General features: G+C 53.0%; 1 protein-coding gene across 3 annotated transcripts in view; it reads right to left on the bottom strand.

The window, feature by feature from the left end:
* The window catches only part of SEPTIN5 (septin 5), a 68,929-nt gene that overhangs the window by 5,164 nt on the left and 38,144 nt on the right, over positions 1 to 25,621 (bottom strand). Inside the window, exons 1-10 of one of the 3 annotated variants that reach the window (XM_077834866.1) lie at positions 19,110 to 19,235; positions 11,540 to 11,636; positions 10,494 to 10,580; positions 8,937 to 9,060; positions 8,336 to 8,470; positions 7,176 to 7,293; positions 6,023 to 6,124; positions 5,194 to 5,290; positions 2,768 to 2,903; positions 375 to 477 (exon numbers count right to left, since the gene is read on the bottom strand). In XM_077834866.1, coding sequence (XP_077690992.1) covers positions 375 to 477; positions 2,768 to 2,903; positions 5,194 to 5,290; positions 6,023 to 6,124; positions 7,176 to 7,293; positions 8,336 to 8,470; positions 8,937 to 9,060; positions 10,494 to 10,580; positions 11,540 to 11,636; positions 19,110 to 19,199 — 1,089 coding nt within the window. In that variant the 5' untranslated portion in view covers positions 19,200 to 19,235. Of the gene's footprint in view, positions 1 to 374; positions 478 to 2,767; positions 2,948 to 5,193; positions 5,291 to 6,022; positions 6,125 to 7,175; positions 7,294 to 8,335; positions 8,471 to 8,936; positions 9,061 to 10,493; positions 10,581 to 11,539; positions 11,637 to 19,109; positions 19,236 to 25,621 lie in introns of those variants that run through there. The other 2 variants (XR_013348043.1, XM_077834867.1) reach the window with 2 other exon arrangements.

Raw genomic sequence — 25,621 nt, 5'->3', positions numbered from 1 at the left:
TGGTCCCTGCCAGCTTTAAACCCTCTGACTCTGGAACCTAATGGTGCCCACCGTGGCAGAGCTGACTGGTGCTTTGCTCAGCCTTGGGAGGGATGAAGGGGCTTTCAGAGAGACACCCTCTAACTCCTCTCCGAACTTGATGGCTGCTGGCATTGAACAGGGCCTTGCTCTGCAGTTCACGGGATGGCATCGCCACTGACCGAAACGGACACAGCCTCCGGGCCCTGCCCTCCTGACTGGGAGCTCGGGAGTGCAGAGGGCAGCAGAAGGAAAAGTAGAGCAGGGACGGGGGCACCAGGGAACCCCAGGACAGCCTCGCCTGGGGCAGCCCCTCTGCTCATCGCTGAGGAGGGCAACGTGCAGTGGGTACCCACCTCTTCATCCTTCATTTTGATCAGCTTCTCCGTTTCAGCATCAGGCGTCGGAAGGGGCAGGATAGGGATGGGGCTTTCTATCCTGTTGTCCTGAGTCAGCTTACTGTGGGGGGGAGAGAGTGGAGAAATTGAGTCTGTTCCTGTTCCAGGCAAGCTGGGCTTTGCGCAGCGGGGAACGAGGCCCTGTCACAAACACCGCAGGGCACAATCACAGCCCCAAGCGCCTGGCCGGCCAGCTGGGGAGTGTCACAGAAACCAGGCCGCTTGGATGCAGTTTGGGGGAGCATGGCAAGGATGTGTGGGATCCATTCACACACAGGTACGTATCACACTTGAGATTTCAGAAGAGCGGGCTGCGGCAGCTATTCTAGGGGAAAGCCACAAACCAGCTGCGGAGAGTAAACCCAATCCCTTAAAGAGCTGGCATCTCTGACCACCTTACCCTAAGGCCACATCAGCAAACCAATAAGCCACGAACTGTGCGGATGACAAATTTATGAGAGACATTTACCAATCATGGTCTTGAGGTCTCTCTCGCTGTTTGAGATAAATATACACACACATACACCCACGCATAGACAGAGGTCGGCACGAATATCAACATTTGTCAAGCAACCGTACCATGTTCACAGACCTTTTTCAGAAGGACCAAAACATGGAGCCAGTTCAATTATACAAATCCTAGCAAGAGTCGGGGCACTACATTCAAGTGGTGAAGAACCCTCGGGGAACAACAGGCAGCCCTTAGAGAATTCCAAGGTGTCACTGCATCCTCTCACCACTTGGTGGCCCTGTTGACTCAATGCACATTTATCTTAGAGTTCAGCTCCATAGGAAACTATTACATCCCAGTTCCCTCGGACTTGAAGTGTAGAGAATCAGCAAAGACATGAGAATTGGAGGCAAACCACAGGGGTGTTGGATTTAGAACCAAAAAAAATGTAGGGAGGGAGGTAACTATTTTAGTTAAAAGAAAAGGAGGACTTGTGGCACCTTAGAGACTAACAAATTTATTTGAGCATAAGCTTTCGTGGGCTACAGCTCACTTCATCGGATGCATGCATCCGATGAAGTGAGCTGTAGCCCACGAAAGCTTATGCTCAAATAAATTTGTTAGTCTGACATGCATCCGATGAAGTGAGCTGTAGCTCACGAAAGCTTATGCTCAAATAAATTTGTTAGTCTGACATGCATCCGATGAAGTGAGCTGTAGCTCACGAAAGCTTATGCTCAAATAAATTTGCTAGTCTCTAAGGTGCCACAAGTCCTCCTTTCCTTTTTGCGGATACAGACTAAACACAACTGCTACCCTGACACCTAGTTTAGTTAAGTAATTTATTCATCATCTTCTTTTAAATGGTTACTAAATTCTGTACCTAAACAGTATTTAGGCAAACAAGCCACTTCTCTCAGCTCTCTAGAGTTAATCGTTCCATACCTTGCTCTCTTGGGATTCTGAATTCCCTCCAATGAAAATGAAAAGGTTTGTCTGTCACAGAAATTTAATTCTCTGCAGTTGCGTGCGCACATACACATCACATGTATATATCCACATGCACACTTACAGATATTTACACCCAGTGTACAAGCGTTAACTTGCCCATCAGTGTAATACAGCCACTTCTGGGGTGGAACGTGAGAGCACACAGCAACACTAGGCAACAGCTGAGCATAGGAAGGGAAGGTCACAATCTACAACAGAAGTGTGCTAGAGATTTTTAAAATTCGACATTTCAAATTTGCAGCGTTGGGGGGGTTTTTAAGAGATTTCTGTGACCAGCTCTCCCTTCCAGCTGAAACTGCAGGGAAGCAGAGTACAGTGACCCATGAGAGGGCAGGGCAATCGTTGGTGACTCGTTAAGACTCAGTAATCGCTAATTGCTCCAACAGACGCATTGCCAGAGAAACAGCAGCATCTCAGGGGTGATGTCATGCCTAAGACAGGCCACAGCTGCCGAGGACGTGGGAGCTGCCAACTCCCCACCCCCACCCCGTTCCAGGCTGCTGCTCTGGCAACACGAGCCGTTCACAGACAAATCCCCAGGGGGACAGTTGATTCCCTGTCAATGTCACTAGGCCAGCTCCATTTTTTCCTACCACTGAAAAGAGCTCCTGAGCTAGGACCATCTCTCTCGGTGCCCACAACACCGCAGGGCTGAGGGTGGGAGCGTCCAGGCAGCGACCAGGCTTCGCAGAGGTCTCCCCGTGGTGGTTCTCAGAGACACTGCGATTGGGGTACGGTGGCTAGTTGTTTCTCCTTTCAGTACACCTGGCTGCCATCTGCAACTTCTCTCTGCAGAGAGTACCCCCCGCCAGCACCTGGAAGCAGATGAGAGCTCCCCCGCTCGAGGCACCGGACGCACAGGAGAAGAGCACCGCCCACGGGCACCCACCTTGTCATCTGCTGGATGCACTGAGCTCTATAGTTCTCATAGTGAACATCACAGGTGACGTCCTTCAGGTCGTGCATGTGTGTCCGGATCAGCATGTTCCGCAGCTTCACGAAATCACAATGCGCCTGGTTTTCCACTGGGGGAGCAGCAACAAACAGCACTTGGCTTTCACCCCAACACCTGACCGGGGGCAAGGATGAGCAATGGCCCCTTCAGAGCCTCGCCACATCCAACCCCGTCCCTGCAAGGTCCCTCCAGACCACCCCACTAGCCCATCTCCTACCCTGCCCGGCACCCCACTTTCATGCTGCTTGGGTACACATGCCCATGGGGCTGCCTCTCTGCTGGCGTGATATCAGGGCACTTGGGCTCAAGCTAACACCACCCTGGTTTCAATGGGAAGGGGCTGGAGGTAGAATATTTCCAACAACAGGGTCCTCTGCTCTAGAGCTTGCTTCTCCCCTTGGTCACAAGAGTCTGAATTTGCTGACCTGTAGGCCAGGCTGCTAAGCTCACCTGGCTCCCAGGGCTTTGGGAAAGAAGACTGCGTGGGCAGAGGCTTGGGGCCAGGCGGGTTTTGACTGGGGACACTGGTTCCAAGGGGTATGGATCATATTCATCAAACCGGGCACAGTCTCTGGGACTGCAGCTAGCAATGGAAACTAATCAGAATCAAATCAAAGGGCTTTATGAGCCTGGTCTCTGGGTCTATCTTCATCCTAAATCTAGAGCCTGATCCAAAGTCCACTGAAGTCAATGGACTTCTTTCCATTGATCCCAATGGATTTTGGATTAGGCCCAGACTCACTTGCTTTTGAAGAGGAGGATCACACAACAGGGAGGTGAAATCACAGGGAGCCAGGCACACCAGGGCTGCACTGAGGCATGGGCACAGTCTGTGTGTATCTAACAAGTGTCACCCCTGTATAGCCATGCAGACAGCAGATTTACTCCTCTTCTGAAACAGCCATCAGTGGGCTTGGCTCAGGATTTTCCAGTTAATTGTTCCCCTGCATACCTGCACAGTTAAAAGGGCCAGTTCCAAGGGAGGTCAGGTCCCCCGTCTGACCTGCCTCCTTTCCTTTATTTTTTAGCTTGCAAAGTCAAGAGCAGCCAGGCCACGTCACACCACGGATTTTGCAAGCTGCTTTTCCTCCCAGACACAAACGCTGCAATGCATCCGCCCCGTCCGAGCCGTCAGGGTATCCTGAGCAACCCTAGCACAACACACTAGTGCCTGTACGACCCAATACCCGCATGCACCCTGCCGCGACAAGCCAGAGGAGAGTCAGATCAGTCACCACCCCCATTTCCAGGGCACTGGGCCCAGGAGATTTTATAATCCAGGAGAACAGAAAGTTACAGGCAAAGTGAGGCAGCCCAGCCCTTGAAAGAAATGTTCACTGCATAGCACTCTTCTCCACTGGAACGTATCGCTGCTGGTAGGGCTCTCTGAGCACCACCGACTCCCCCGGCTGGAGCCAATGAGGCTTAGGGGTTGGGAGCTGCCTTTGCAGAATGCCGGCATCGCTCTCATTTAAAACCGCGGTTTCTTCCCATCGAAGCAACAAACCCGCCCCATTGTGGGTGTACTGTGGCTACACAAAAAGGAAAGGAGGACTTGTGGCATCTTAGAGACTAACCAATTTATCTGAGTATAAGCTTTCGTGAGCTACAGCTCGCTTCATCGGATGCAGTGGGCTGTAGCTCACGAAAGCTCATGCTCAAATAAATTGGTTAGTCTCTAGGGTGCCACAAGTCCTCCTTTTCTTTTTGCGAATACAGACTAACGCGGCTGCTACTTCTGAAACCCGTGGCTACACAGCAGCTCACAGGCCACTGCCACCAACATCGGCCTGGCCAAAAGCAGACCAGTGGGGAGAGAACATGAGAGGACACCGTCTAATCACCGCTGAAGCCCGTGCTGCTGCAGCTTCGCTGCTACCAGGACCTGAGCCGGCAAGATTAACGCTAGCTCGGGTACGCGTACACGGGCTGCAGTCACAGCCGGTGAATACAGCACAGACGGGCCCTCAGCGTGCCCTGCTGCCAACACGCACTTACCACCAGGGCCCTCCCTAGAGACTGTGGTGCCCTACGCAGCCCCACTGCAGGGGCTTTGGGAGGCAGGAGCAGCCAGGGCAGGAAGGCAGCAGGGCATCAGGCTAGCCACTGGGGCTGGATGCAGCTGCAGCTGGGTGCCCCACATTTCTTGGTGCCCTATGCAGCCGCGTACTTTGCGTACGGGTAGGGACGGCCCTGCTTACCACCACGGGGCTCCAAAGCCACAGGCCTTCACTGAAGCTCCCAGCAGCCCCAGCGTAGCACTGAGCCGGACTCTCCACCGGCCATAATTCTGCCTGAGAGCTGCCAGCCCTCACCCCTCCTCCTGGCTTCCCTGCCAGGCGCCCAGGAACACGGCCTACCTTCCACAATGCCCCACGGGTACAGCCGCCCACGCACTCTCTGGCCTTTGGCCTCTACCACCGTGTTGCTGCCGATGACGGCAAAGGGAGCACTCTCCTGAAACGAGAGCCGCCGAGGAATGAGGAAGCCCGGGCAGGGCTGGCGGGAGTCACGCATGGCCCAGATGGGAGCCCCGAGGGCTCGGGTTATGATGCCCACACAGGGTGACTGTGTTCTCTGGCCCAGTGGTGGGGGTGCAGGCAGGAAAGTCGTGCAGGAACCTCATCCTGTTCCAGACATCAAACACGTAGCTCGTCCAGGGAGGGGCACACGCTGCCCCTTTCCGGAGCGGCCGTCAGCGGGACACCAGCTCACACTGCCCCTAACCAGGCCAGGCTGCCCTGCGCATGCCACACTCAGGGACTCTCTGCTAGGCCAGCCCCGAGCCAGCTCAGGAACAGAAAGGGGCCTGGCCCTCCCAGGTGTCTCGAGGGCCATTGTCTGCCCCCAGCCAGTTGTGCACAGTCGCATCGTTTCACCCGCATGCCCTGCCCCGCGATGCATTCCCGACAGCTCGTCGGGCGAGAATCACTGCTCCGTGGCGACGAGCGTCACTCAGAAACCAACGCTCAGCACTGGGACACGGAAGGAGCCGCACCGCCAAGTGGGATGCGAGAAGCTTGATCACACATGCAGATTGGCTGACACTGGGGGATCCTTCCTGGTGGGATGGGGGAAGGGCACCTGGCCCCCCAGGAAACACAAGCCTTGGGGACTCTGCAACCACTGCTGGAACAACTATTTGATGAGACCACTGAACTGGAAGAAGAGGTCCAGGGCCTTCCTCACCTTCAGCTCTCGGTCTTGCTGTTTGAATTCCTCATCTTCATCAGAGTCGCAGTCTGGGAACTGGTAAACTTTAATCCCAAACTTGTCGATCTCTTCCCGGATCTGCTCCCCCGCAGGGCGGGGCAAAAGGAATGACAGCACCAGAGAGCCCGTCAGCAGGACCAGAGAGTGCAACCCCCTGCACCCGGCTGCCCTCACTGCAGCCTCTCTGCTCTGGTCGCTGGCAAGGGAGGGGCCTCCCCGGGCTGGGAATACCAGCGGGGAAAGCACACAGCATTGTGGACTCTTCTCCAAACCCTGCAGAGCACTCTCCGGGGAACAGACTCTCTCCTGAGATTGCCATGCTCCCGGGAAGGCCAAGGCAAGGAGGAGAAGTGATGAAAGCAGCGAAGCCAACCAACCAGGCCCCATCAGGGCTGGCTCCTGACTGGGGCATCTGGAGATGGGCAGGGAGGGAAGGGTGTGGACCCATTTGCCCTATCGCCAGCAGCTGCTGTGGGATTGGATAAATGACCCACCTAAACCTCCCTAGTTTGTTGTTGTCTGTGTTGAATTCAAGGGCAGGGACACCTCTGCCCGGTGACACATGGGAAGGAACGAAGGAGAGGAACGGTCTTCTAAACGAGACCAGCTTAGCCCTAGGCACACTTGTGTGTGGGAGAGGAATAAGGGGGGCCCTGAAGCAGGTGACGCCCACTGGCAGGAGCAGGAGCTACCAGTTACAGCAGCTTGGCTCCCCGGGCCCTATGCCAGAGACACCAGAGGCGACAGAGCGTCACGCAGAGGCGAGCGGTGACTCTGCAGCAGGAGCAGGGATCTCTGGTAGGCAGGGCACCAGGCCGGATGGGGGACCCAGCCACAGGCTGGGACGGAGCTGGATGGGTCCCCACAGGGGTTATTTTGCATGGGCCCCATGAAACATGGGGAGCAATGGGACAGGGCCATGGGTTGGGCCATTCCGCTCCATCCCTGACACAAAATGGGGATGCAGGGTCTGCTCGCTCCTGGCTGGCTGTCCCCACTGATCACCTCTCCAGCAGGAGGGGCTTTGTCGGCCTCCTTCGAGCAGGGCTCAGGCAGAACCTGGGACTGGGGGAGCCATGCGGCCCCGAGCCCTGCCAACATGTTCTGGCCGGACAGCAGCGTCTCTCACCCTCTCCTTTAGCTTCCGGATCTCACTGGGGATCAGGCAGTCGGCCTTGGCGATCAGGGGCACGATGTTCACCTTCTCGTGCAGAGCCTTCATGAACTCGACGTCCACCGGCCTGAGCCTGCAGCAGGGAGGGCGAGTGGCCGGGGTTACCTCACCCTCCTGCTTTTCCTCTGGAGGGGACAGTCCAGTTCACGCACCGGGCCAGACGCCCTCTTAGCAGTAAGTTGGGGGGCTAGAGAAACTCAGCCTCGGGTCCTGGGGCAATGGCACTGCCAACTTTACAAGCCACAAGGAGAGTTCTCAGCTGGTGCAGTTAGGGCATGGGGGGTGGCTTGAACGTAACAGCTCAGCCTATCGAATCAGAAAGACACCAGACGGGTATATACTCCCCTACAGCATAAACCCTGCCTGGGGCCCCACCCTGGGCCCACTTCAGCTACCTTGCATGAAGCTATCAGATCCGGCTCCCTTGGTATCCCCACTGGGCAAGCTCCCTTAATGTACGCCAGGGAACAGGCTGGCACCAGGACTGGGAGGTGGAAAGGCAGCTTAAAGCTCTCTCTGCCCCCACCCTGTCCGGCACCGGGCACAGATCCACCAGACTGACGATCAGGGGCTGCATGTTGGTTTTCTCCTTCTGCACCCCCAGGAGAGCAGCAGAGAGAACTGGGCTTTGGGCCTGCAGGGGATCAGTGCCTAGAGAACAGGCCTCGCTCTGAGCACCGTGGAGCCAAGTTCATGTGATCAGAGTGTGTCACGTCAATGAGTAAACTCCCAAGATGGGGGTGACGGAGGGCTAGCCTGGGCAAGAGCAGATATCCCTCGGTTAGTGCCTCTAGCCCCAAATCCCACTCGGGCGCATTACCTTCAATCCCCCACATTGCCACAAGAGGGCGACATTTGGGCACAGGCTCCTCCCACCAGCGTAAGGGGATGAACAGTTTAACAAGGACACAGCACCTTCTGGGCAGTGCTGCTATGTAGGTGCTAACTGCTACAAGCCCCCATAGTGGAGGGGGGAGGAAAGCAGAAGAGGCAGGGTTTTGCTCTCATGACTCCTGCTAACAGCGGCAGGAGCCCGCGCGCGAGACCCTTGCATGCGCCACTCTGAGGCGTGGCCCCGGGCAGAGGCCTGGCTCCCAGCGAGCGCAGCACCTCACCCGTGTCCGAAGGGCGAGACGAAGTAGAGGCAGCAGTGTACTCGGTTGTCCTGGATGTTCTTCCGGTTCAGGCCGCTCTCGTCGCGGAAATACTGTTCGAACTGCTGGTCGATGTAATCGGTGATGGGCTTCCAGCTGGGGGAAGCAATGAAAACATACACCGAACCCTGCCTTTAACAGGAGGCAGCCTCGGAGATACACAGCACAGGAGGCATCAGCTTCCTGTCCCCTTCCCTAGCCTAAGTCCCTGTCCTGGGCAGTGCTAAGGGCTGAGTTTGGCCATTTCTCTGTAACGCGTGAGAGCGGCACCCCCCCACCCTGCTCCCATCGCCCAGCAGGGAAGGAAATGGCAGCTGACAGAGCCTTAAGGTCAAGAGCAGAGCAAGTTCCCTAAAAGTGTGGGGGAGCCACCAATGCCCGAACCATGGCCCTGCCCCTTTTTCCCAGGCCCCGCCCCGCCTCTTCCCCCCAAGACCCCGCCCCCTGCTCACTCCTCTCCATCTCTTCCCCCTCAGTTGCTCGCCCTTACAGCCAGTAAAAAGTGACGGGGCCATGGACCCCAGGCCCCTCCGTTCCAGCGCCCCTGCCCAGCTGCCCTCACCACTCAGTGTTGTTCACAGCATCTCCAAAGCCTGGGGTGTCGACTATCGTCAGCTTCAGCTTGACGCCCTTCTCCTCAATGTCCACAGTGTGTTTCAGGATCTCCACCGTTTGGCTGATTCGCTCTTCAAACAGAAATAAATGAACTCAAACCAGTGGACAGCGCTGAGAGACCCCCTCCCCAGGCTGGGTCTGCACACGGACAGGTCTTCGGCATCAGGCCAACTCCCACAATACTACCCTGCACCGTCCCAGGCAGAACTGCTACGGGCAGGGGAGCGTTTCACTGAAAAGTGTATTTTTTTGGGCAAAAATGTAAGAAAACCAAAATATCTGATTCTGAAATGGGAAACGCAGTGCCTCATGGGAGTTGTAGTTTGGGTGCTTCCTGCTTTCATTCGCCTACAGAGGCCCAGTGCCCACCTTGGGCAACATTTCCCATCATGCATCAAGGGCTTGGTATGGGGAGGTGGTGCATCATGGGTAATCAAGTGCAGCCAGGGAGCCTGGTCCATAAAAGAAAACAGGAGCATGAGGCACCTGAACCGAAACTCCCATGAGGCACCATGGCAACATTTCAGAATTTAAATATTTTGGTTTTCAGCTATTCACTTTTCCAGTGAATTTTCCTGCCCAAAGCAGACACTTTTGGGGGGAAATTTCATTGAATTGAAAATCTAATTTTCCATCCAAAACCAGTGTTAATGGAAAACTTTCACTTTAAGCAGACAGCCTTTGTGCACATTTGCCTCGATTGCCCTGCTGGCTTCGCTGAAGTCCACAGGACTACGAACAGGCCAGAAAGGAGAGTGGATCAGAGGAAATTTGAACCCATGAGGAAGATCAGGTAAAATGAGCATAATACGGAACACAGAGCGATTATGTGACTTGCCCAAGGCCACACAGTGAGCTAGTGGCATTGTCCCAACTCCTAGCCCCTGATCTAACTACCAGGAACACCGCCTCCCAACATTACAGGATGTTCCTAGAAACCTTTTTCATACACAGTCTGTGTTGTTCTAGATGACATCATAGGAACTGCCACGTAACATCATATCATAGGCCAGCATCCTGCCACAGGCAGTGACCAACACCTGATACCTTAGGAGAAACCCCAATACGGCACTAGACCAACTGATCTAAATGGCCAGCCTCTGACACAAATCCTCTGGGAAAGAGATCCTTGTTAATGAAAGAAGCAGGCCCTCCTATGTGCCAGGGACTAAGGCTGCATCCCTGCTTCTGTCCAACTGTCCAGGAAGGAGAGACCAAGCTGAAGATCTAAACAAACAGGCCCCATGTAGCAGGCCACTCGGCATCTTTTCTTTGGAGAGAAAACCCTAGTGCTTGGAAATCCCCGCCCCAAACTTTTCTTGCTCTAGTACTAGAGGCTGTATGGTTTGCTGGGGAGAAAGGGGCAGCTAAGGGGCAGTGAGGAATGTGGGGTGCTTTGTGCTGTGGCTAATGTGAGGACTCCAAGTGCTGTATTTGAAAAGAGAACCAGTTTAGCCCCTCTGGAAACAACCTGCCCCACACATCCCCCTTGTGCTGCACTTACCCTCGGCATTGAGAAGCTTCCTGTCTTTGTAAAGATCGGTCAGGAACAGGCTATTCACCAAGGTGGATTTCCCCAGGCCCGACTCTCCTAATGGACACAAAGAAAAGCAACACAACCCAGCACCCAGATTACAAAGAAATCCTGGAGCAAGGCTTTCCATGCTGCCTCCCGAGCCAAAGCAAGCGAGAGACGACCCTTTCGCACATCCCCAGCGAGATCCCTCTGACTCTGTATAAATGGGAGAGCCCAGCTCCTTCCTGTTCTCTGCCTAGGCTCCTAGCCAGCCCTGTTTCTGCTACCTGCAGTCACGCCTTCGGCTGCTGGAGGGACAAGCACACTCAGCTCAGGGGGGCTAAAGGAGGAGCCGGAAGAGCCCTTCCTCCAGAGTAAGTGTCCGACTGGCAGACTAGGGTGGGGCAGGGCTGAGGAGTCAAAGAATGCTTGTCTGGGAAACTAGAAAGCAGAACCTGGGAAAGATCCAGCTGATGCTGGAGTCTCTGGGAAAGAGGGCTGGTGGGCAGGTGTGGGCACAGGCCTCTGCCCCATAGCCCCAGGACCTGATCAGGCAATCACCAGAGAGCACCTGGCTCAGCCAGCTCATGGCTGTGCTCCTGGGTTTCTTTAGTGGGAGCCTGCGGATCGGTTCTGATTCAGCAGAGGGTGAAAGGAGACATTTGGGCTCAACAGAGAAGACGAAACCCTGACCCACTAAAATCATTAGCAACGCTCTCATGGACATCAGTGCCACTTGGGCTTCACCCAGTGGTTTGGCAGGCCTGGAAATGGCTTCAGTATCTCCAGGGCAGGGCACCAGCTTGGGGCTTGAGCCACCTCCTTGTTCACACTGAGCAGCTCCCCACTCCCCCAGCAGCCGCGGTCATTTCAGTGGGTGCTTGCCCCGTACGGCTCTGTACTGGGAGAGCACCAGCTCCTTGGGACACAATGGATGTCCTCCCAACACTATGCCCAGCAGCAACTGGGCCTTATCCAGGGAGGTAGGCAGGAAGGCTCCCAGGGAACCCACTGGGGTGGCAGGGAAATCTCACCGGCGACCATCAAGGTGAAGTCGAAGCCCTTCTTCACGGATTTCCGGTGCACCTGGTTAGGCAGGGTGGCGAATCCCACATACTGCTTCTCGTGGTCCTGAGGAAGGAGGCAGACAGGGACAGCTCACGGGCCGCTTTGCCAGCCAACCAGGCCATTCTCACATGACTGTGGAAGGACTGGGGCCCTGGCAGGCTCCCATCAGCATGTGGGAGACCTCCAGAGAGACAGCCTCCCCCATCCCCAACTGCAAGAGCAGAGGCGGGCGTTCTATCTTTCCATAAGCTTCCCAAGCCCTTCTCCTCCTCCTGACCGGCACAGCAACAGACAAACCTGCCAGCATAGATACCAAGTGTGGGTTTTTCTCCAGGTCCCCTGCAGCCCAGGCTGCAGGGCTGATATTCCTTTGTCTCTCCAAAGAAAGGGGAAAACGTACATTTTGCGATGGACAAGCCTGTGTAATCTATGCTGCCAAGACTCTAGTGCTGTGTAACAACAAGGGCATGAGAGACTGCCTTTGGCTGGCTCTCTCGGGGTTTCCTCTCTTGCATTCGGGCTATCTCGAGCTGCTTATTTTAAAAGAGAGTCAAGTTTCAGGAGGCTGCAGAGTGAAATGGAGAAGGCAAAATAGCAGAGAACATCTCCGGTGCTGCCCTGGTTCAGGCGCTTTCATCCAAGGGATAATAAAGCGCTTTGGGCCTCCCCGTTCCTTTCCATCACTGGAGCTCAGCGCAAACCTGCGTTGACCTCTCCCACGCAGGAATACAAGTGTGCAACTCGCATCGGGCCTCTCTTACACCTTGTCGGAAGTGCACGCGCTGGACGATACTGCAGGCAGGTCATTCTCGCTGCATCTAAGAGCAGCACAAAAGCGGCCATTGGCAGTGCACAGCAAGAAGTTTTATTGGTCCTACAAAACCCAGAACCATTTGTGAGCACCTCACCTATTCACCAACTAGTTACATTGGTACGGACCTCTCTCTTTTACAGGGCACTCTTGTAACCGCATGTAACCTGGGCGATCATACTGCAAGCATAGGGGACACCACCCTGCATGCACGCAACACCTGCTGTGTACCTACACACGCACCGCACGAAAATACACAGCTGTACGTTACATACGCCCACACGCATACTGCAGTCAGGCACACTTCATCAACGCCTGCTGGAACAAAATGCTACAAACGCTGCATGGGCGAAGTAAATACACACTACATGCAAGACAGTCCTGCATGTGACATGCTGCATGCATGAGACCCTACAGACACACGCCACATGCCTCTGCACACACACAGCCCCATAAAGGGATAAAACCCAGGGCGGATTAAAGGAAAGTTTGTGGGATCTCATCAAGTGAGGCAGGCAGCTCTCCTTTAGCACAGGCCGATTATTTCCCAGAGCTCTCACAGCATGCACGACCCAAGAAGAGCTAACTCCAGCGCTCCCATCCCCACCCGAGGGGTTAATGCTGGCTTCAAGATGTGACAGGCAGCTTTCTGGGGCCTGCGGGAAGAGCCAATTCGGGTATCTATCATGCCACAAATTCTAGCTCAGCTCAGCAAAAGCCCATGAATCCAGCAGTCATAGCTCATGTATCTTGGGAAGAACTGTTGGCTGCACACCGCAGTTGCTACACAGAGGAGTCCTTCTCTCAGCCAAGTCTGCTCAGTCACCAGTCCCGGATCCCTACAGCCCAGCTGCAAAATCTGTCCCCCCGCTCGCTGCAACGCTGCATGCATATTCCTGTCCCCCACAACCCCTAGAGAGGAGGGGCAGGCAAGTGAGGCAGGTGAGCAAGGACCTGGCAAACATGCTCCCATCCAAATCTGAGCCACGTGGCAATTCGTCGACCACCCGGGCTGGATGCAGCCCAAATTCTGTGTTTCAAACCCGCCGCGGCTGGCTTAAAAACAAACCCGCCACCAGGATTCACGCCGCCCACACAGACCAGCACAGCCAAGAGCCTTTCGCAGCTCCCACCCAGCACTGGCATCAGTGCTTCCATCCATGGGTTTGGACACTGCCCCCTCCCTGGTTGCCTACTGCCTGCAAAGTTAGGCCAGTTCACCCCAGCTGAAGATGTACCCTGATCCTCATCTTCTCTCTTCTTTGGCCCCAGCTGCACAGTGCCTGGAGAAGCTACTTGCACCAAAGCAAATATTTGGGGCAAACCCCCCCAAATCATGTGCATTGTGCCACTGGGGCGAATCTCCCAATGGGGTTGCCAGACCCGTGACATTTTTATCACTCTAACCCTGACAAGTGGCGTGGCCAGAGGCTCCAATCCCAGTCTCCTGGGCTTGACTCTACACTACATTTCAGCATTGATCCCCTCTGCTTCCTTCCCAACCTTAGTTAATATAGACACGGGGGGGCAATGAACACATGAAATCACAGAGTGAAGTCAGGAGTGGGATTAGAACTGGCACCCCTAGTGTTCCTCCCAGGCAAGCGTTTAGCTGACTGAGCTAAAAGGTTTTGACATCCCAAACCACAGGCCCAGGAAGCAGCAGCAGCGAAGGAGGAAACTCTCTTGATAAAAAGTGACAGAGGCTCCAGGTCTGTCACTGGATTCCTCTGACTGGAAAGGAGGGCACGGATCTCAGGCTTCCCGGGCAATGTCAGGCTTCATTACTACGAGGGGAATTTTAACCTCTCCATGCACCCAACTCCCTTGGATCTTGCCGGGAGAGCTGCCTGGGGAACACGCCGCAGCTACGCCCCGGCGTGCTTTGCAAAGGGCAGATGAGACGCATGCTAAGAAGGGTAAGAAAAGGTCAGTGTCAGTTTGCAAGAGGGAATCGGGAGACTAAGAAAAAGGATCCCCTCTATTGGGTGTGTGTTATGTGCCAGAGCTCTTCTGCTTTCTGGCTGCTTGGCTTGCAATCAAAAATACAACGGTCAATAACCCAGGAGGCCCTAGGTTTTGTTCAGTGGTAAATTAAGATGGACTTAAACAGCCAGCACCCTTTGCTAGTCCCTTTTCACACAGACGCGCTTTGAGTTTGGTCTAGGAGGGAGATGTGAGTCATTCTGAATGGTCTTTGGAAGCAGTTGATCACCAGCTCCTATCTTGGGGGACCTTAGGAACAGGAACCGTGCAATAACAACTCCCGTCCCATATCGTTTATTCTTTTAAAAAAAACCCACCAGATGAGGTAACTCCGCCTCTGACAATGGAGAGATGGGCCAAACCGAGCCCTGGAGTCACTCCGCTAACTTCAATGAAATCAAAACTGGGTGAGTTTGGCCTATTGCCTCTCCGGTAGCTACTCAGGCCAAGCTGGAGAGATTAGACCTATTGTAATGCTAGTTACTTCCTTCTATGTACACCTCAGAGGAGACTGGCTGCTCCATTTCATATGGACAGATCCTACTGGGCCCAGACTGCTGCCTTTAATCAATAGCTCACTCACCGACACAATGCCTTCCCTTCAGCGTTTTGAAAATGATCGTTTCATCCCTAGTCAAGGGCTAGGGTGAGAGGTCCCCTCCCCACGGCTGGGGCTGCTTGATGGATAGGAGAGCTCCCCTTCCAGTTTCGTTGTATTTTAACCCTGGTCTAGAATAGCTAATGCAAAGGCAGCTCAGTCTCCGGGAAGGGGAAACCCTCCCATTGCTCCCCAGCGACTCCTCTGACCAATTCAGGGATAGCTTTGTCAAGTGCCGAAGGGAATCCCAGCTGGCCCTCTTGCACTGGGAGCCTGGCTGAGTGCACACGCTCCAAAGTGTACGTGTGGGGAGGTGGGGTGCAGAAGCAGTTTCCCCCAGAGGAAAAGGGGGGGGAAGAGATCCTCATTGCTCTAATGGGGCTTCCTCCCTTCCCTTGAGGAAGGCACTTTGGTCTTTTAAATACTTTAATCTATTTAGTGTTTTCATATTAACGTAGCTTGCCTAACCCGCCCCACTGTGGTCCCAGACAGAGAAGTTCAGCGCGAACAAGGCCAGGTCGAAGCAGTCTATCATGGGATGCATACCATGGATCAGCGGCTGCCCAGAAACATGTGTGCACATTTCCCACCCACTTCAGTGGGGGCTGTGTATGCATGTCTGAGGGCAGAATTTAGCCCAAAATATCTATCTCAGCATGGACCGACTAGCTGCACACGGGCCCACCCGATGCCGTGTTACAGGCACTGAACAACAGGTCAGATTCCTGCTAGCTGTAACACTCCTGTGGCGCATTGGGCTCAACGGAGGGCAAATATGGCTTCTAAGTCAGCTACCCGAGTCCTACATCCGCACCGCAAAGAGGGGATGATGTAGTCAATCAAGAAAGCTCACGAGGCCTAGAGGTGGGTGGTGCCCTAGTCATACGATAAATCCAACATGGTCATTAGGTTTGATTGTTTGTTGGTGCCTTTTACGCTCGAAGGGATGCTGCGGTAATAGACATATTCCAACACTGACACTCTGGGGTCATCCGCCTGGGGAGAGCAGGGGACTCCGTGTTGGGGGAATGGTGGGCTCCATGACGTCTGAGCACAGCTGGTGAAGGAGAGCGGGTGTCTTTCCCACCTGCTGATCGGGAGTAGAAGTAAAATCCCGCCGTCCAGCAGGTTGGGGGCTTGGACCTCAGGGATGGGTAACACTGCAAAAGCTTTCTCTCCCCCTGCACAGTCCTAATATGGGGCTTGGCCAAGCCTCACCTAACACAGCCCACAACACCCAGATACCTAAAGGAGCCCCACTGGACCCAAATAAAACAGCAGCAGCGGGCAGGAAGCCAGGCTTGCATAGAGATAGGTCAGCCACAGCCACATCCTTCCAGGCAGAGCCCTGCTGTCTCCTTTGAGTGCGTGTCCTTTTGGGTCAGCCTCACACCCACACGAAGGCCTCGGGATGTCACACAACCCTGGAGGAGTGACCCTGACACTTGGAGGAGAGGAAAGTGATCAGGACGAGTCAACATGGATTCACCAAGGGCAAGTCATGCCTGACCAACCTGATTGCCTTCTATGATGAGATAACGGGCTCTGTGGATGAGGGGAAAGCAGTGGACATGATATATCTTGACTTTAGTGAAGCTTTTGATACGCTCTCCCACAGTATTCTTGCCAGCAAGTTTAAAAAGTATGGATTGGATTAATGGACTACACGGTCAATAGAAAGCTGGCTAGATCGTCAGGCTCAGCGGGTAACGATCAACAGCTCGATGTCTAGTTGGCAGCTGGTATCAAGCGGCGTGCCCCAGGGATCGGTCCTGTGGCCGGTTTTGTTCAACATCTTCACTAATGAGCTGGATGATGGGATGGATTGCAACCTCAGCAAGTTCGTGGATGACACTATGCTTGGGGGAGAGGTAGATATGCTGGAGGATAGGGATAAGGTCCAGCGTGGCCTAGACAAATTGGAGGATGGGGCCAAAAGAAATCTGATGAGGTTCAACAAGGACGAGTGCAGAGTCCTGCACTTAGAACAAAAGAATCCCACGCACTGCTACAGGCTGGGGATCCACTGGCTAAGCAGCAGTTCTGCAGAAAATGACCTGGGGATTACACAGTGGATGAGAAGCTGGATATGAGTCAACAGTGTGCCCTTGTTGCCAAGAAGGCTAACGGCATATTGGGCTGCATTAGTAGGAGCGTTGCCAGCAGACTGAGGGAAGTGATTATTCCCCTCTATTTGGCACTGGTGAAGCCACATCTGGAGTACTGCGTCCAGTTTCGGGCCCCCCCATTACAGAAAGAACATGGACAAATTACAGAGAGTCCAGAGGAGGACAAAGAAAATGATCACATGATTTATGAGGAGGGGCTGAGGGAACAGGGCTAATTTAGTCTGTACAAGAGAAGAGTGAGGGGGGATTTGATAGCAGCCTTCAACTACCTGAAGGGGGGTTCCAAAGAGGATGGAGCTAGGCTGTTCTCAGTGGTGGCAGATGACAGAACAAGGAGCAATGGTCTCAAGTTGCAGTGGGGGAGGTTTAGGTTGGATATTAGGAAACACTATTTCGCTAGGAAGGTGGTGAAGCACTAGAATGGGTTACCTAGGGAGGTGGTGGAGTCTCCATCCTTAGAGGTTTTAAAGACCCGGCTTGACGAAGCCCTGGCTGGGATGATTTAGTTGGGGACTGGTCCTGCTTTGAGCAGGGGGTTGGACTAGATGACCTCCTGAGGTCCCTTCCAACCCTGATATTCTATGATTCTATGCCCCACAGGCAACGGCTAAAGCCAGCCAGAGTGAAAGCGGAGGCGTCACCGACATTCGGGGCCCTGTTTATAAACCAAAGGGGTCTAATCTCCAGTTTGGGACACACTGCCTGGTTCGCCGAAGGTCACGGCGATACATTGTATCTTGGGGAGATCCCAGCATATTCCGCAGTCAGCCCTATCGAGCGCTTATGGTGAACAAAGGGTACAGACGGTAACAGCAGCCTGTAGGCGGAGATCTATTAAATTCACACCCTACCCCTCTGTTAGGAGCACTGTCATTTGGGTGTCTGGCAAAGGGAAGAAATCCCTCGTACTGCTGTGCCACTCGGCCAGGGGCTGTCTACATATATACACTGGAATTTAAGGTGTGTGGCACAATGCACGTTGCCTCCACAGGGGCTGCATGAGCAGTTTGATATGCACACACACACTGGCTTCTCCCCATCTCCTTTACAACTGACCCCCCCTCACATAGGCCGACCTGCCATTTCACACAACTGCATCACTAACCCAGTGATTACCCGAGGGATCAATTTGACCCAGTGGGTTTAGTTAGACTTAGGGACTAGTTAAAGGCTGTGTGATGGTGAAAACCAGCCAGATGCCACGAGAACGGCAGACGGCAGGAAATGATCCATCCCAAGCCAGGATGTTGACGGCCCCCCTGCCTGCACCCCAGCTTGCAGCGGATGCTGCCCCGTACACTTTGTCCTGGCCCCTGACTGGTGCAGAGAGTGCTCCAACCACGATGGTCAGTGCTCAGTTCCCAGCCAGCTCCTCAGTGCCCCTCCTGATGGCCAGATAAACGCAGGGCAGCCACTCTGCTCTGTATAGGGCATATGTGACACCGCATCTTTGCCAGGGCAGCGAGCGTACAGCGACGGACCTGTACTCCCCTTCCCTTTTCAAAAACCTGAGCAGACAAGAGGCAAAAGCAACTGCCTGGATCAAAAACCACAGCTCCCACGGCCTGCTCCCCTCACACCCCCTTCCCAGGCCAAGCCTAGCAGGACAGTGTGTGGGTGAACTTGAGACATGGTCACCAGCCCAGAACAGCAGCAAAAAAAAAAAAAAAAAAAAAGCCTGGTTAGTGAAATGCAGCGTTAACATGGTAACACAAATCAGGCAGTGTGTACATGTACACACCCACCCAGTGTCCCTCCCTTGCCCTACTCAGATGGGAGCGGAGGGGAGTCACTGTGTGAAACAACACTGCTCTGCCATGTGTCTCCCAGCTGTCTGACACCTCCCTGCAGCCCCTCACACCCAACCCAGTCCCGCTGTCTGCTTCCTGGCTCTTCCCCTTCCCAGCGTCTTTCCGCTCCTCCGCCTTCAGAGGTCCCGTCTGCGGTTAAACCCTTTTCCTCGGGCAGCATTCCCCCCCCCCCCCGCCCCAAGCTATAAATACACCCCGTACCTTCAGCTTGACCAGGTGGCTTCTCTGGGCCTGCGTCCGGGGAGAAAGCAGCCGCTCCACTAATCGCTCCTGAATAACGATTGAATCCATAACCCCGGCAGGCAAGTCTGAAAGCTGCCCCGGGCCAAAGAAACCCAACAACAGCCACCCATGTGTTCACTCCCAGCCTTGACTAAATCCATAAGGCAGCCACCCCCTGCCTGTGCACACAAACGCACGCGCACAGCTCAGCCCCTCTGCCGGGGCGAGCGCTCCCACGACAGCCATTTCCTGTGGTGCTGAGGTTCCCTGGCCTGCGGGAGGGGCGTGCGAACAAGAATAGGACCAAAGTGACAGCGACTGGGGGGGGCGGGGGGGGGAGCTCACACTAGCCCAGGCCAATTTCGTTCACGGGAGGATGGCCCCGCAGGGCACTTTAAGCAAACAGGACACAGCCCCAGCCCAGAAACCGAATCCAGTTTTTCAACCGGACTCTTAAATTTGGTGTTTTCCTTACATACGCTGACTGGTGGAGCTGAGCAAAGGTGCAACGGGCCCTGAGCACCCCCGACGAGAGGCAATCCTGTGGCTGAACGTTTCAAGGGTCCACAAAGCTTCCAGGAGACATGGGTTCAGACCACACCCCAGATCCAAACGCCTCCGGATTTGCCTAGATGCAGTGCAGGCCCATCTCCGGGCACGAGCACAGGTTTGTTTGACCTTTAGTTACAGACCCACCTCTATTGGGCAAATGACCTTTGCTGGACCCTAGGGAGGTCACTTAAGTTTGGATGGAGGTACAAAAAAGTGGGGGGGGAGGGGGGACGGGACAGGGGACACACACAGGAAACAGTATTGCCAAACCCAATCATTCCAAAATCGTGTGTGTTAGTCCCCTCCCCCAACATCAGATTAGTTTAAAAACCAAGAAATTGGCTTAACAACAATGCAGGGTTTTTGCTTGTTTTTTTTAAAATAATCCACATGGGGGGTGTTTTTATTTATGGTCTGGGTTGGAAACCTTTCAAGGGCAACTGGGCCATGTTTTCAGGCTCTCCTCTGCAACCACAACGGGTAGAAACTTACTTTTTAAAAAAACGAATGCTGAGATTCCCGTGGAATCACATGACTCCAGGAGCTGGGACATTAAGAAATACATCAACCATCACGAGAGTTGAGATACAATCGCAAGAGATGACAACACTGGTGGTGCGGGGGGGGGACGACACATCTAACTTTTTGTACCACGCTCAACGCCATTGGCTCTGAGTGTGTTCCAGGCTGGGCACTCAGAAGAAAGTTCCTTGTCAGTCCCCCTTCTCCCAGGTCACACTCTCTAGTTGGGCCTGTTACGCCCCAGTTCTCGTGCTGTGGATCATTGATCGGTAAGGCTCACTCTGAATATTCTCTGTGTACCCCACTGGGGACTGCATGTTTCAAGTCCCCCTCGATGCCAATACACAGAGGGATACAACTGGCTCCAGGGCCTTGACTCTTTAGCTCAAGCTTGTTTCAGCTCATGCTTTTAGCTGTGGAGGTCCCCAGTTCAAACCCCAGCACATCAGCCCAGATGGCAACTGTCACATAAGCACTTGCAATCCCGGGCCCCGCCTGTGTGCTCTGTACACCGCTATTAGTGGGAGTCCTGGTTGCTCTAAATTCTACTGCGTTGTGTCTCTGAGGGTCCTCCACAGAGCAGCCAATGGCTTTACGCCTCGGCGGTAAATATCAGAGCAGGGAGGAATTGGAGAACATGCTCTCAGAGGGCTCATATCATACAGAAACACAGGCATAGGAGGAAGCAAGAGGAATCAGGCTGGACACCCTGCAAGCCCTGGGAAAGTGATTGCGAGTCCTATCAACCTGACCCAGATGGATGAACCTGGAAAAGGAGGGAAAAATGTGTCCAGGCAACATTGATCTGAAACAGCCCAAATATTTCATGCCTGGTTTCCCATCCTTCCCTCTGATGGAGCCTTATTTCTGAAGATGAATTGGTGAGGCGACTCCCATCTTTTCATGTACTGTACAATACATCTTCCTACTGTATTTTCTACTCCATACATCTGATGAAGTGGGTTTTAGCCCACGAAAGCTTATGCCCAAATAAATCGGTTAGTCTCTAAGGTTTCAGAGTAACACTGTGTCAGTCTGTATTCGCAAAACGAAAAGGAGTACTTGTGACACCTTAGAGACTAACCAATTTATTTGAGCATAAGCTTTCGTGAGCTACAGCTCACTTCATCGGATGCATACTGTGGAAAAAGTGTAGAAGATCTTTTTATATACACACAAAGCATGAAAAAATACCTCCTCCCACCCCACTCTCCTGCTGGTAATAGCTTATCTCAAGTGATCACTCTCCTTACAATGTGTATGATAATCAAGTTGGGCCATTTCCAGCACAAATCCAGGGTTTAACAGGAACGTCGGGGTCGGGGGGGGGTTGGAAAAAACAAAGGGGAAATAGGTTACCTTGCATAATGACTTAGCCACTCTCAGTCTCTATTCAAGCCTAAGTTAATTGTATCCAATTTGCAAATGAATTCCCTATGCTACCAGCACTCCCAGCTACCTTCGAGACACCACTGACTTCCTGAGGAAACTACAATCCATTGGTGATCTTCCTGATAACACCATCCTGGCCACTATGGATGTAGAAGCCCTCTACACCAACATTCCACACAAAGATGGACTACAAGCCGTCAAGAACGCTATCCCCGATAATGTCACGGCTAACCTGGTGGCTGAACTTTGTGACTTTGTCCTTACCCATAACTATTTTACATTTGGGGACAATGTATACCTTCAGATCTGCGGCACTGCTATGGGTACCCGCATGGCCCCACAGTATGCCAACATTTTTATGACTGACTTAGAAGAACGCTTCCTCAGCTCTCGTCCCCTAACGCCCCTACTCTGCTTGTGCTATATTGATGACATCTTCATCATCTGGACCCATGGAAAAGAAGCCCTTGAGGAATTCCACCATGATTTCAACAATTTCCATCCTACCATCTACCTCAGCCTGGTCCAGTCCACACAAGAGATCCACTTCCTGGACACTACAGTGCTAATAAACGATGGTCACATAAACACCACCCTATACCGGAAATCTACTGACCGCTATTCCTACCTACATGCCTCCAGCTTTCACCCTGACCACACCACACGATCCATCGTCTACAGCCAAGCTCTGCGATACAACCGCATTTGCTCCAACCCCTCAGACAGAGACAAACACCTACAAGAGCTCTATCAAACATTCTTACAACTACAATACCCACCTGCGGAAGTGAAGAAACAGATTGATAGAGTCAGAAGAGTTCCCAGAAGTCACCTACTACAGGACAGGCCTAACAAAGAAAATAACAGAACGCCACTAGCCATCACCTTCAGGCCCCAACTAAAACCACTCCAACGCATTATTAGGGATCTACAACCTATCCTGAAGGATGACCCAACACTCTCACAAATCTTGGGAGACAGGCCAGTCCTTGCCTACAGACAGCCCCCCAACCTGAAGCAAATACTCACCAGCAACCACATACCACACAACAGAACCACTAACCCAGGAACCTATCCTTGCAACAAAGCCCGTTGCCAACTGTGCCCACATATCTATTCAGGGGCTAACACCATCATAGGGCCTAATCACATCAGCCACACTATCAGAGGCTCGTTCACCTGCACGTCCACCAATGTGATATATGCCATCATGTGCCAGCAATGCCCCTCTGCCATGTACATTGGTCAAACTGGACAGTCTCTACATAAAAGAATAAATGGACACAAATCAGATGTCAAGAATTATAACATTCATAAACCAGTCGGAGAACACTTCAATCTCTCTGGTCACTCGATCTCAGACCTAAAGGTCGCAATATTAAAACAAAAAACTTCAAATCCAGACTCCAGCGAGAAACTGTTGAATTGGAATTCATTTGCAAATTGGATACAATTAACTTAGGCTTGAATAGAGACTGAGAGTGGCTAAGTCATTATGCAAGGTAACCTATTTCCCCTTTGTTTTTTCCTACCCCCCCCCCACCCCGACGTTCCTGTTAAACCCTGGATTTGTGCTGGAAATGGCCCAACTTGATTATCATACACATTGTAAGGAGAGTGATCACTTTAGATAAGCTATTACCAGCAGGAGAGTGGGGTGGGAGGAGGTATTTTTTCATGCTTTGTCTGTATATAAAAAGATCTTCTACACTTTCCACAGTATGCATCCGATGAAGTGAGCTGTAGCTCACGAAAACTTATGCTCAAATAAATTGGTTAGTCTCTAAGGTGTCACAAGTACTCCTTTTCTTTTAGTCTCTAAGGTGCCCCAAGTACTCCTCGTTCTTTTTATTCAAAACACCGAGTGCCCAGGTGGCCTAGAGCTGGCTCAAACAAAACATCTACAGGGTGGTGGGTGGATGGATGCTGCTTACATCTCATCCTCACCCAGGACTGATTCCTGGAGGACCCATTTCCCAGACAGTTCCCTATTGGCTGCCAGTGCCCTAAAGTTTCCACCTGGCCACTCTGTAAACTGCTCCAAGCCCCTCAAATGGACAGGGCTGTACGGGTGCAAAGCCTTGCTATGTTCACAGCCTACTGAGTGACTAGTGGTATGAAAAATACTCAGCAAATAGAGATATTTACAAAGTAAGCCAAGGCAGGATTGTTAAGGAGCACTAGGATTGGTTCCCAACACTGGGGAACGATGTTACATATACGTACAATGCCTCCTTCAACTACAGACCCACCCCTGAGGCCTCTTGTGATGGGCAGGAATCGGGAAGGCTGGCTGGATGGATTTGCAACCTGGTGAAACGCAGCCCCTCTAACCATTGAGCTGTGACAGCCCCCGTCAGTGATGCGGACACTCCCACCACACGCAACAGGCCCCTAACAACAACAGCTGCATTCAAACTAAACACAGCTGAATCTGCCACAGGCATGTATGTTACAGTCCCTGAAGTTCAGAGCGAGGGCCAAGAGTCCAGGGCTTCATCTCAGCCTGAGCCCACACACTGGTGCTAAAAAAGGCCCCAATCTGCTTCGCTTGTTTGTTCTTCAGGCTCGGGTGAGAGGGAAAAGGGAGTTTACCAAGACGTGAGTTAAGGCTGAGTTTAGATTTTTGACCCTTTGCTGCAGCTTGAGACCAGGCTCTGACTGTTATTTGAAGACACAGTGGGAGGATTCGGTCTGTAGCAAATTCCCTAAGTTTTGCTTCTTATTCCTTTTTCCAAAGATGATCATTATCTTTCCAATTAAATGCCCAGTGCTGTTGTTTTAAAAAACTCTCCCCCTGGTCATTCTATCCTAGCAAAGTAGGTGGGTGTAGGAAGGCAGGAGATTTCAGCCTCCAGCTGCAAAGGAGCCATTGTAATGAACAAGGAGGAACAGAACTCCATTCCAGCTGCCGGGGAAAAGAATGTGTTATCAGCTCCACTCCTCCTCTGCTCAGCTCCATCTCTCTAGGGTGTTTTCCTCATGTTTTCATTTCCGACCTCTCCTCTGGAATATTTGGCAGTAACTTTCCATAGCTGAAGTGCTTTAGCAGAGGCATTAAGGAGTCGTCGTCAAAGGTCATCTGATCTTGCTCTCTCCCCCATGTTCCCCTGCCCCTGAAGCTGTAACCCAGTGCCAGTCTCTCTCTCTCAGTCCTAACTGGTATTCCAGCCCTTCCCCTGCGGAAACAGCCTCAGCTGGCTCTCCTAGGCACAAGGAATACTACCTAGCACGTGCATGGCACTTCCCACCCATGGATCTCAAAGCACAAAAGTGAACATCCTTATTCCCATTTCACAGATTGAGCAACTGAGACACAGAGCAGGGAAGCGACTGGCCCATGGGCACAGCAGGTCCGAGGATGGCTTCAGCTGATGGAACCCCCCAGAGAAGAAACTAAATTCACTGGATCTTTATTGTAACGACAGGGAGAGACGGAGGGATGGACAATGGGGGGGAGGAGGAGGAGGATACAGAAGCACAGCAAACATGTCATTAAGGGAGTTACAAATAGACGTTATGATGGTTCAAAAGGGGGAGGGGAGGAGAGCTGGGAAACATTCCCAGAGCAGGAAAACTCCCTCCGTATAGCAGCTGTCCTCACACATGAGTAACCCTCCCCTGAGCCTCCCAGCTTGTTCCAATTGCAGCCGCTGTGTTTCGCTCCCTACCAGTGCTGAGCTCAGGCCACCAGACATCAAGGCCAGATCCTGAGATATGTTAAGCCACTGCAACTGCCATGTGCTGCTGTGGGGGCTCGGCCCCTCTCAGAATCAAGCCCACCGACTGTAATTCACTCACAGGATGCCACCGCTCCATACTCCTTGCTAATCAAAAGGCCTGGTGCCAGGTGTGAATAGCCCAGGGGCGTCCTTCCTGCTCAGTGGATAGTTGGACAGTGCTCACATTGCTGCGGCCTTCTCCTGAAGGCAAGATTTCTGCCCCCACCCACCACTGAATGGAGGATCCCACAGCTAGAACCTGGGGCTCATTTGCGGGTGAAGAGCAAGAACGTTCCCACGGCT

Source organism: Eretmochelys imbricata, chromosome 15 (genome assembly GCF_965152235.1).
Source record: "Eretmochelys imbricata isolate rEreImb1 chromosome 15, rEreImb1.hap1, whole genome shotgun sequence".
NCBI lineage: Eukaryota > Metazoa > Chordata > Testudines > Cheloniidae > Eretmochelys > Eretmochelys imbricata.
This window is presented reverse-complemented; position numbering and strand designations above follow the sequence as displayed.